At 39.7% G+C, this 12208-nt stretch overlaps 1 protein-coding gene across 1 annotated transcript in view; it reads left to right on the top strand.

Annotated features, from left to right (window-relative positions):
- Positions 1-10536, top strand: part of LOC133517050 (intraflagellar transport protein 122 homolog) — a 32593-nt gene extending 22057 nt beyond the window's left edge. Inside the window, exons 16-23 of the mRNA XM_061850195.1 lie at positions 371-516; positions 804-957; positions 1215-1403; positions 3021-3129; positions 4852-5020; positions 5563-5744; positions 6286-6483; positions 6850-10536. Of these exons, the coding sequence (XP_061706179.1) occupies positions 371-516; positions 804-957; positions 1215-1403; positions 3021-3129; positions 4852-5020; positions 5563-5744; positions 6286-6483; positions 6850-6999 (1297 nt within the window). The 3' untranslated portion in view covers positions 7000-10536. The remainder of the gene's footprint in view (positions 1-370; positions 517-803; positions 958-1214; positions 1404-3020; positions 3130-4851; positions 5021-5562; positions 5745-6285; positions 6484-6849) is intronic.
- The last annotated feature ends 1672 nt before the right edge of the window (positions 10537-12208 follow it).

The following is a 12208-nucleotide window of genomic DNA, read 5'->3' as shown; positions in this document are numbered from 1 at the left end:
ATTAAAGACACAAAGATTTGGACTGTAACACGTTACCTTTAGTTCATCGCCGAAACAGTGACGGTACACGAGTATCTGCTGTTTTGCGTTTTTGTATCCAGTTACAAAAATTAATGTTCTCTAATATTGATCCACCGGTAGTTGCGGTTGTCTGTAAACGATTGGGGATGTGGTTTATGATACGTTATAAGGAATACCTACTCTCAGATAATATTCACATTGACACATTGCAAAAAGGTTGCCTAGAAAAATTGCGTACGTACAGAAAAAAATATCCTTTTTTTTCTATTGTTATTTTTTCGTTTTTTCTTAGAAAGGTTGTAACTGAAATGTGTATCCCGGTTTATGATAAAGTGTTGGTTTGTCGCAGGAAAGTAGCACAGCTGGCGGTGGCGGCGGGTGAGTGGCCGCGCGCCTTCGCGCTCGCCCACGAACACGCCGAGTGCCGCCGCGACGTGTTCCTACCGCACGCGCACCGCATGGCGCGGGAGAACAAATTCGTCGAGGCACAGAAGGGTACGTGTAATCTTACCATCGCGAACTATTCTACTTGTATTTGTTTACCTCTATATGGATAGGTATACGGAGTCTCGCGTTCAGTATGAATCAAACCGAGGTCAATTTTAGATGAACTGAATAGTTACTGATTTGATCTCAGAGAACATAAGACGATCTCTCAAACTCTACCAAAACGTCAACCTCACCATACTCTATTTATCACTTTTTATGCTTCGGAGATCAAACTTATATTATAACATCATCAAGATTGCCATATGTATCCATCAATTGTATTTTTTATCCAGCGTACCACATGGGCGGCGAACTTGACACGGCGCGTCGGGTGTTCTCCATTTTGGTGAACAACGCCGTGGCCGAGGAGCGTTTTGGCGACGCGGGCTACCTGCACCACCTGCTGGCTGCGCAGTGCCTAGAAACCGCCGCCGCCGCGCACGGCAGGTACACATGTGCAGTAGCTACATCCCGGTGAACCACGGCGTGGCCGAGGCGCGCTGCGGCGACGCGGTAGTCCATGTGAAATGTTCCATTTCTGCCTCAGTAGACTGTTGCTTAATTACTGTTGGGAGCAGCCGTGTGCCGAGCATGCTCGAACATTTGAATGATATACTGATAAGGATAGCGTTGTCGATTTCTACATCGAGTCGCACTGCGTGATTAACAGCTAGTGCCTGTAACGATGATAAATCTGTTCACAGGGAGCGGGAGCGAAGCATGCGCGAGTACTCTCACAACTGGCGGCTGGCGCGCGTGTACCACGCGTACGAGGCCGTGCACCGCTGCGTGCACGAGCCGTTCTCGCTCAGCCAGCCCGACGCGCTGCTCAACGCGGCCCGCATGGTGCTCGCTCTCGTCGCCGACCAGCCGCCGTCCGGCGTCTCTTTGTTGTATCCGAAATTAAATCACCTTCAACACTCACTCTACCACTTAAAATGACGATGTTTGGGTATGACGCGCGATCCACGTGTAGCCTTTTACTATGTAGTTACTTTCATCATCTTCCTCGCATTATTCCGGCCTGGGGTCCGCTTGGTAACTAATCCCGAGAGCTGGTGTAGGCACTAGTTTTTTACGAACGCCACTGCCATCTGACCTTCCAAACCAGAGGATAATTACACCTTACTGGGATTAGTCCGGTTTTTCGCGATGTTTTCCTTCACCGAAAAGTTACTGGTAAATATAAAATGATATTTCGTACATAAGTTCCGAAAACGGGTTCCAGGGTTTGAACCCGCGACTTCCGGATTGAAAGTCGCACTCTTTTATCGCTAGGCCGCCAACGCTTCCCATTAGCAAAAAGAATTTAATATAGAGGTGGATTGTGAAAGAAGAATCAAATAGATCAAAGACCAAAGGTATAGGGAGCGTGCATGAACTATAGGAGGCAGCACAGGAACCGTCAGATTTTTGGCGCGAGGCGTAAATGTGATGTTTTTTGTTCCGATGGAGCCCAGAAGATGGCAGAACCTACTATGCACAAGAAAACACTTGACGTGTAAATGTGCCTGTTTATGGTTCCGATTCAGACCACAAGATGGCAGACCCTCCAACGCGCACGGTCCCTATAGCGGCATCGTTTTGAGCGTTAGCGCCACAACATTTAGCCTTTGCCCGGTAAGATGGCGCCACTTTTTGATATTTAACAAATTTAACTCATATCAGTGAAAGAATAAGGACCAAAGTCAAATGGCGTTCTAAAAGTTTTAATCATGTTGAAAATTGCAGTCAATTTACTTAGGCTACAAAGTTTTATTTGACATCCCACTTCTATTTCAATTTCTCTTTGCTATTAGTTACTTCGATAATATAGGAATTTCAGGTTTATCGTGATGTCATCGATTGCAAATTTCTGTTTTCCCTACTAACAATTCCAGTTTCTAGCCAGGTACGGAAAGTGCAAAATGCCAGTGGATTTTTTTATGATATGGCAATTGGTATTTATGAATGTTGATTTTCAAGCAGCACTTTTTTAAAATAATCTGTGGAGATCTATTATATCTAACTATGGTATGGTATGGTATAATTTTGAATATCGAATTAAAAATAAAATAATAAAAATATAAGTAACATGAAAACTTAGTAAAGACTCCCGAAAACACCGTTCAAAAAAACGTAGGTTCCCGTCGATGTAATACATAATTCTAAAAGTCCCAGACAGCCAAACTTGTCTTGTGATTGTATTTTTATAATGTAGTTTGATTTCCACAAATTAAAAAAAAAGTGCTTCTTGAGAATCCACGTTCATATAAAAGATTTAGCATACGTGGATGAAAAGTTTTTAGAAATAGGGTCAAAACGAAAGAAAATGTTTTTTTTTTACAAACTATTTTATACGATTATAATTATCTTAATTACAAATATACACTGCCTACCATGATTTTCATGTTCAGTATGCTCTAGCTTTTATAGAGACCCACGCAAGTTGCTTAGACTCGAACACAGAAGCCATGTTAATATTACTATACATAAAAGTGATTGTTTGATATTTTTCTTAATGAAACCAGCTGTTTATATTTATGTCTCGCTAAGCAAGCGAAGACCCTCAACGCCCATTCGCTCGCTCGACAAATGTTGGACAAAATCTTGGCTCTGCAAATACCACAAAAATTTCAAGTGAGTTATTTACACTATTGTTTTGGCTGCCTTAGATTGTTTTTATATTTATATACATCGTTATTTAAAAAAATATCTTTATTGCTGACGCGGTATTATCTCGTACACATCTACTATTTCGTGTCTTAGTTAAACAGTATTTTGTCCTAGTAGCTTATTTTTCTAATTTATTAGTGGTCACATATGATCGTTTTTTCATTCCCACCGAAAAAATTGGCAAAAATAAGTCACTGTTTAACTTTGTTGAATTTTTTTCTTACTTTTTATCGTACTTTGCTAACCTTTTTCATAGGTACGTATAAAAATTATACCTTAGCGAAATCTTCGAGATCGACAGATTTCTTTGAACCCCTAACCTAAATATAATATTGATAACTATACAAATGTCGAGAGCCCAAGCACTGCTCTCGCTCACATGGCGCGCCATCTGTTTGCCATGGCGACATGTGGGCAGACTATTATTAGGTGAAGGAGTTTTGATCGCGGATACCTAAGTAATTAAGAGTACAGTATATTTAGAAAGGTAAAGTTTAGGAAAAAAAAATGTGTCCCTCTAGTTTAACAGCCGATACATATGACGCTGTTCTGCGCTGTACCTATGTTTTGTGTACCTTATAAATTACTGAGTCATACAGCGCCACCTTGTTTAGCTGCCAAATTCTAAGCATGAACTTGTCAGACTTCTTACATCATCTATAGATCTTTGGTATTATCATGAATATTTACACCGATTATCAATTATTAAATATTACAGGACATTGTTACACAAATTGTAGCCAATTAGCCCCACGGTAAGCTCAATAAGGCTTGTGCTGTGGGTACACCTAGTCTTCCCATAAGACTATGATTAGTTTTACATTCTTTATAAAGGGACTGATAAGGAACATAAAATGCCTTATGATGACTCGATGTTGTTGTCCATCGCCTCAATGCCTGCCCTCGTCCCTAAAACACCTACCATTTTTATTTTTTGTTGATGTATAACATTCTTGTTCTGAATATTTTTTTTTTTAAGTTACAAGTATCGGTGCGATCTTTAATGTATTTTTGTCTGCATACAGATCTAAAGAAGCGGCAAATTTAGTTAACAAAGTTCTGCAAGAGTATCATCCTCGATGTGTTAGTAGTCATTTCCGATATTTTTACCCGACTGCGTCATGTTCAGTGTAGGGTTTTGTAGTTACTATTCTGTCAGAACAGGCCAAATGGGGCCTTATTAATTAGTGAGTATTATGTACATTCAAAGCATAAGGTACTCCCTACCTTCGCAGCGCTTTGTACGTCTTTTTACTAAGAAGTATTTTTTCAGTCACTCAAAAACGGCTGAACCGATCATGTTCGCAATAGTTTTAATTGAAAATATTTACTAAGTTTTTGTTTCACGATTTTTTTAATATTTTTGGTCCCATGGTTCCAAAGTTAAAGGGGGAGGGGACACATTTTTTTCTTGTTTCTGTTTAACATGGTAAAATGACCATGTGCTGCAAAAAATGACTAGAGTGACTGATATAGTTACACTACATAGTAATTGGCCACTCTTAACAATAAGACTAATATTGGCTTGTTTCTTTCTGATTGTTAAGAGTGGCCAATAGCAGTCACCCTACCTGTATCATATTAACTTTGGTATAAACTCAAAGTAGACATTCAAATCGCTGAGTGTAAGTCGACTGTGTAAGATTTTTTTTGAAACATGACAGCAGTACTGCGACCATTGTGCAGGAGAGCGTAGAGCTGTTGATACTGAAGAGCCGAGCGGGCGGCGCGGCGGACGGGCGCGACGACGACGTGTCGCCGCTGTGCTGGCGCTGCCGCCGCCACGCCGCCCCCACGCCCGCGCCGCGCTGTCTCCACTGCAAGCACACACCTGCGTATTCGCTTCCTTCGCATGGTTAGCATTTAGCTAATTACATAATTTGCAGCCCTAACGGCTGGCCACGGAACGCTCGGAGCGCGGCCCGCAGACTCGTCTACACAAGGCATTCACGATTGTGTAGAGAACATAATCGTCTGTGAGTGGCTATCATTTAAAGGTAAAGACTTATGAATATCAAGTAAAGCTATCCTGCATAATCGTGAATAATCGGTTAATTGTGAGTTATAAAGAAATGCGTGCCTATGGTCGTACTTTTATCTACGCAGTCGCCAATAATCAGGCGTTGTAATCGCCCATTATGGGCCAGAGTGTAGACAAGCCAGAGTACCCTCGACTCGCTGTAGGATCTAAGCCGTTAGTACGATCGTATCCATTTATTTTCATTTCATCCGATGTGACTCTCTTCGAGTTGTCTGTGCGTAATCAGTTTATTACTCGTATTGTCAATGCATGGAATATAAAGAAACGAAATAAAAACACTTAAATCATAATACAATATCTCCTTTCAGAAAATTCTCACCCTATGCGCATCGAATGAATAAGCCTTTTATTTCTAGATGTACTGCCCTTAGTGCAGTTTGTGCCTGCGGAAGGCATATCGTATGAAGAAGCGCTGGAGCTGATAGAGCGCACGACGCTGCCCGATACCGGCGCGCAAGAGGACACGGGCGGCGCCGAGGTGCTTCGGATAAACCACGACGAAGACGAATACGACCCGTTTCTTGACAAGTTTGATGAGGTCAGAATCATCTTATACATAAATAAGTAGAAAATTTCTTATACATATGCCAATTCCATTTATGGAAATCCCTAAAACAAAAAAAGCATGACTAGGCTCACATGTTATAAATGCATGTTTGGTAATCGATGAACAAGTGTTCTCTTCGTGGTTGAGTGTTTTCTCTTAGAAAAATATTCCAGTCATACACACGAGCACGTATTTTATTTATACGGGATCTACATTTACATGTTCCTTTTCTGCGACTCTTACTACGCTAACTTTGCACAAACTTGGCAGTAAGAATGCATACATATCCTAATAAGCTCTATACTTGACCAAGAAGAGACCTCGGACTGCGCAAAGTTTTCATACTCCGACGCTAGGTACTCGCTTTCATGCCCCCTGTAAAGCTACCTAAGTTTTTACACTTAAAATAAATAAATAAACTTCGGCATTATAAAATAATATATCAATAATGAATCATATCCGTCTCTACAAAATCTCTTCTATCTTCTCTGGAAGATCTGCTTCCAAATATCGTACACTATGTATGTCGCAGGAAGAAGAGGGCGGGCCGGTGGTATGTTCCCGCAGTGCACTTCTGCGCCTCAGCCCAGCGAGCGTGGTGGTGGTGCGGGCGGGTGCGGACGCGGGCGCGGAAACAGGAGCGGACAACCGCGCGGGCCTCCCGCCGCCGGTACTCTACCGCAACATGCTGCCTGAGCTACCCGTCATACCGTGCCCGCACTGCGGATCGGTTAGTAGTCACTGTTTTGGTTTATGTCTGGCGCATATTTCACCAACTTCAGACATTTTCGTTTACATTTTGGGTTGTACCTAGGTAATAATAAGGTTAATGTTTGCATCGGGGGCGCGAAGAGTGCCGGTCGGGGTTGCACCGGCAGGGCTCGCGGTTTGTTTGGCAGATTTGTACATTATTGTTAAGTTAATAATAGTCGTAATAGATGATTTTACTTTATGCTCTAGAGTATAATAAGCAATTTTATGTAGCTTACACGCGACTTAAATGACAATTTTACTAGTACATATAACTAGTGAAAAGTTAATATATTATTGTGTTGTTGTTGGTATTTTTAGTGAGTGCATTCATTCGCTTGCGCAGTTGTTCTACCTGGAAGACTACGAGGTGCTGCTGGTGACGAAGGGTCATTGCCCGTTCTGCCGACAGGCCGCCGAGCGCAGCGCGCGCGACCCCGACTCCGCGCCCTCCTCGCCGCCTAGCGACGCCGCCGGGCTCGACTCCTGGCGATAACACCCTGTACACCTTACCGTAACCCGTAACTTACAGGTATTTCCTTTTATTTCATCTAAACTGGCCCAGACCACAAAAGTAGCAACGTACATTAGTTTGACTGGTCACCACAAGGTTTTTTGGTCACTATGTCTTAAATACCAAGTACTTATATTTCGTCTACGGTTTACGAAGGTATTGTATATATATATGTATGAATTACCATTATTACTTTGGAACTGACATCCGAATTCATCCGAATTGGACAATGTCAACTTATACTTTAGTTTCTATAGCTGATAATTCCATTTTCAAAATCATTTGGTAATGAGATAGCTCTATTTGACTTCCTCCTTTTCAGAAGTCAGTCATAAAGTAACACCTTAGTTTCCTAATACGACAGAACTATATCGAGATAGAAGAAAAAAGTTGATCGATTAGTAAGGGGACCGATCTTACCTAATCAAGTGAGAAAATTGCAGCGTACATCACTATTCGTACTTTTGAAAGAAAAAAATGGACTTTATACATAGCTGGTTTTGAACGCACGCTAAGTCGGGCTCGGCAAATTCAAGCCGCAATGAAAACACGCAATCGTCAGATCCTGTCATGATGAAAATAATACACTGCAACAATACATATAAATTGTTTTTGAATTAAATAACAGATATATTAGGACAAAGAGTACTTACCGACGAAAGGGAATACCAGGATTAACAGCTCCAACTTTATTTGTGGTGTTTGAACAATTAATTATTGAACAAACTGTCATTTTGATTTTGAAACCTGACGTTTCACGCGGAAAGCGGTCGGGAGCCGATTGATGTTCGCGACGAGCATAGGAGCCGTGCGGCGACTTTTTTGCACGCGAGGGACATACACTCTTTCCTTATATCTCGATATAGTTCTGTGCCTAATACCGTTATTATGTCTGATGAACCTATAATTTAACTATATTTATTTGACTGCAGGGACAATTGAGCTGATTAAATAGAAATAAAATGTATTAAAAGATACAAAGATATATTATGTCTCATAATAACACTATGTATAGTTTTATTTCAAAATGCTCGATTGTAACAGTATTAATGGTATTGAGACAACTATTTGGTATTCTTTTTATTTATGTGATCAACATACAGTTATATATTGTCTGTAAGACTATGTAAACTATGTACCGTAGCCATTTTGACGTAGATACCTGATGTTTTATTATACAGGGTTGAGCAGATTAAGCATCCTAGTTTCAAATAGCCATAAAATTAAAACATATCTTCGTATTGAATATTTTTTAAATGTTTTTATTTTAAACGTTCTCTATAATTTACAATACTAGTTCATAAGGTCAAATCACTGTCCCTATGCTTGTATAACTTTACGCATTCTCCCACAACACCAATTGCACACGGCACCCAATATAATATTTTTGTACTCGTCGACTGTAATCGTTGAATTAAGATTTCTTGTACCAAACTAAAATTGCGTACTTTTCATGTATGGGTTCCCACTCAACTATAAGATTAATTTAGTAACGCTGTAGTCGCCTGAAAAAACAATTGACCAATCAAGCTCGCGCGTTAGATACTTACCAATTTTCTTTACTTATTGAGGTTTTATATTAAAAAATTATTATTTATGATGACTCGTAGAAAAAGTATTGTATACAATAGTGATATAATCAAGCTTTTCAATTTCGTACCTCACTTAGGAAACTCAGCAAGCTTCGTTGCCTAAACACTGTACTCGCCTGAAAAGCTCTCTATTATGTCCCGATTGTATAAAATACTATTTTCAAACTGGAAGGGTACGCTGACAGGTGTCATCTCTATACCATTTGTTACCTAAAAATGCCAAATTTTGCAAAATGGTATTGAATAGACATCTATCAGCGTACCCTTCCAGTTCGAAAAATACTATACCTCATCTGGAATATCTTCCCATATGACCAACCGATGCTTGAATCAATTTAAATTCATGCCCTGTGTGCTCCCAATCTCGGTAAATATATATCCCTATATCAAAAATTCTAACTGATTCAAGTCTAGTGAAGTAGAAGGCCATTCTTGCCAAGGTCTGTCAAATTCGTTTGACACAAGTCTTCAGTGCGTTTGGCTTTGTGAAATGGGGCACTGTCTTGTTGAAAACAAACATAATCATTTCCATATAATTTTCGGCCATGTTCTAGCAAATGACGCAATGTCGTTTCCCGTTCTGAATGTATGTAGTGCTCTGGATTAATTTTGAAACCTCGAACATTGAACAGCAGTGTCAACTTGCAGCCGACGCACTTTGAAATCACCCAAAATCAACCAAAAGTTGCACCCATAGTAGAAAAGGTAGGAGCGAATCGCTTAGCGTGATATGGGCATGTGATGCGGAGGGATGAAAGTCATGTGACGAGAAAGGTATTACAAATGAATGTAAGAGGGAAGTAACGGGAGAGAAAAACCGAAGGTGGCTGGACTGTGTGAGCGATGATGGGCGAGAGGTATGGAAGAAAAAGACATGCTGCGCTGACCTCAAATGAACTCCTCGACGATCCACGTCCAACGCGTCACAAACTGGCATAACAAGCCCACCTGGAGCGTCCTCGGGCAAGCCCGCACCTCAAACAGGCCAGCCCTGGTTGCCTCTTCGCTTCACCGTGGGTGACCAAGCCACGGTTACTAAGCCCCTCCACCACGACAAGGTGAGCAACCCTCGGGGGAAACCTAACCTGAACTTTGAACTACTGTGCTTAATATTCTGTTTCATTATATTGCCCAATATTGCATCATTATACATACTGACCGGTCAAAGTGATAAATCATGCAGTTTTAATTACATTGCCCACTTGATGCGGGCATTATGCATACAGACCGGTCATTATTCACAGTGGCTGAACTTATTAAGTTGCCCGTAAAATTATATTCAAAGGCTCCTTAATAGGAATCAAAATGTCAATAATATGTAGTTTTTGGCGAACCGCGAACCCTCAGCTCTCGTACTACTAGTATAAGAGAAAAATTACGATATAAGACTGGCTCAACAATTAATATGCCTAACCTTGTAATTATATATTTTAAGTAAGATATTGTGATTTAGAATCCGTCCTAATTGTTATTTATTGCTCTCTATTTACAAGAGAATAAAACTGAGATTGATGAGTACCTACTAATAATTATAATATCCTAGTGTTCAATTACATATGTTTAATTTTGTAGTTAGTTGTTTAATTAGTGAGAAATATTACGTTTACAAATATTACAATATTGATGAGGTACGTTTCGTTAACACATCAGTTCATTAAGAGTGATGATATAGTTCTAGTGTATATGTTTCCTCCGAAAATATGTAACTGTCCTACCTAAAAGTGTACTTGTCAATTTATAAAACTGTACATATTTATACATAATAGGGATATTTAAGATTTTTATTGTAATGCAATGATCTCTATTTTATGGTTAACACAATTAAATAAATGTCTACGTCTGCATAATGTTAAAGTCTACACACACTTACGTATAGTGATACAACCACCGTTCAGACGAGAATGAATAAAATAAAAGTTGAAATCAAGTTTTTAGATTTTTATTTGTTTTGTAGGATCTGCTAGTTTGCACCTGTCCCGACGACTATTAATGATTCCAGCCTCGTCAGAGTGGCGGCGAGAGGCGCAGTCGGGCCGCAACTGGCTGCGCCCGGCTTCCGTGTGGCCTTGACGGGCTGCTGCACCCACGACGCGTATTCCAAGCGTGCAATTGCAGTTCGCGCCATGCCAACAATTTCAAAAATACTACACGAACTTATCAATTCACGAAAAATCGTAGAAACTTCTTAGAGCACCTTGCATGTCACGTGATATTGAGGTCTTGTATTATGATGTGCGATGTCACGATTTTGCATAAAACATTGTAGAATTTAACCGCAGTCTTGGTTTTTGCTTTGCAACGCGTGCCACCTGTTCATGGCCCACGGTCGCAATTATCTTCACTTAGACTTAAAGAAATGGTATCAGTAAAGAGGAACCAAATGACTTGCGGTTAATAACTTGAAAGAAACTGGTGTACACGGAAACTTTTATAAATAAAATGACTGCAACATCTTTCTTAGTTACTTTGTTGTATTAATATGTTGTTATTGTTAAACTACCGCTATATAATTTGTTGATGATAATTAGGTACTTATGCAGTTTTAAAAAAACATTTGTATATCTGTCATTTATTATGCATACTTACAAAATATGATTTTCAGTATTTTCAGTATCAGTAAAAATAAAATTTTATAAATTTCGCGATTCATGTCAACATCCCTATTAAAATATTAAAATTATTTTTAGGTTACTCAAAACATAAAATATTGTAAATACGGGACGAGCCACAGAGGTCTAAATTTATCAAATTTCCCTATTCCCACTTGCCTTCCATGTTGTATCATGTAGAGCCAGTATAGAGCAAGTTACGGAGATCATAAAAACCTCAAATTTAAGAAACAACCTTGGCCGCCTTAATAATGTCTATAGTTAATTAATAACTGAATGTTCGGATTTTATCTTCTGCAATACTAAACACCATTTCGTACTTAATTTCTGTGGCTGACTTCGCCGCAGTAGCTACAATTAGGTGGTTTGCGCTTCGAAGTTAGTATTACAGATTCTTCGGCAGTAGAAGTATTAGGCTTATCACCGATATATAAAGAAAAAGTGGCCAAGACCTGGACGCTCCAGAGGCCCAGAGGGACGCTAGTTCGATTCCAGCCAAGTGACCAAGGCCTCCTTCTTGGCCACATCTTCGTATATGACATTTATTTCGGTTTATAATTTCTATAAATACTTAGTAGTGTTTCTACTTGAAATAACGCAAAAAAATATTCACAAATATGAAGTAACATACATAAAAAAAACATACAACGGAATTGATAACCTCCTCCTTTTGAAATCTTGAAGTCGATTAAAAAATAATTTAATTTGTTCCTAATCATTTATCGAAAACAATTTTACGTAATTACCGGAAATAAACTCAATCGAACTAGTAAACAAAAGTCATGCAAAATTTACTATAAAATAAAAGCGATAACCATAACAGACGGCCACACAGGACCGTGACATTAGTGTGGTCCAGCCAGCGTACGTTTGAACGTGTGTAAGTGAGGCAGTAATGTCGCGCTACAATACTGCTGCCGACTGGCCTACTGGCGACTGCGATATTAATGTCAAAAATCTGGGCAGAAACATTGATTTTGATTTTGCGGT

Source organism: Cydia pomonella, chromosome 1 (assembly GCF_033807575.1).
Source record: "Cydia pomonella isolate Wapato2018A chromosome 1, ilCydPomo1, whole genome shotgun sequence".
Lineage (NCBI taxonomy): Eukaryota > Metazoa > Arthropoda > Insecta > Lepidoptera > Tortricidae > Cydia > Cydia pomonella.
The sequence above is the reverse complement of the archived record's forward strand: the minus strand, read 5'-3'. Positions and strand labels throughout refer to the sequence as shown.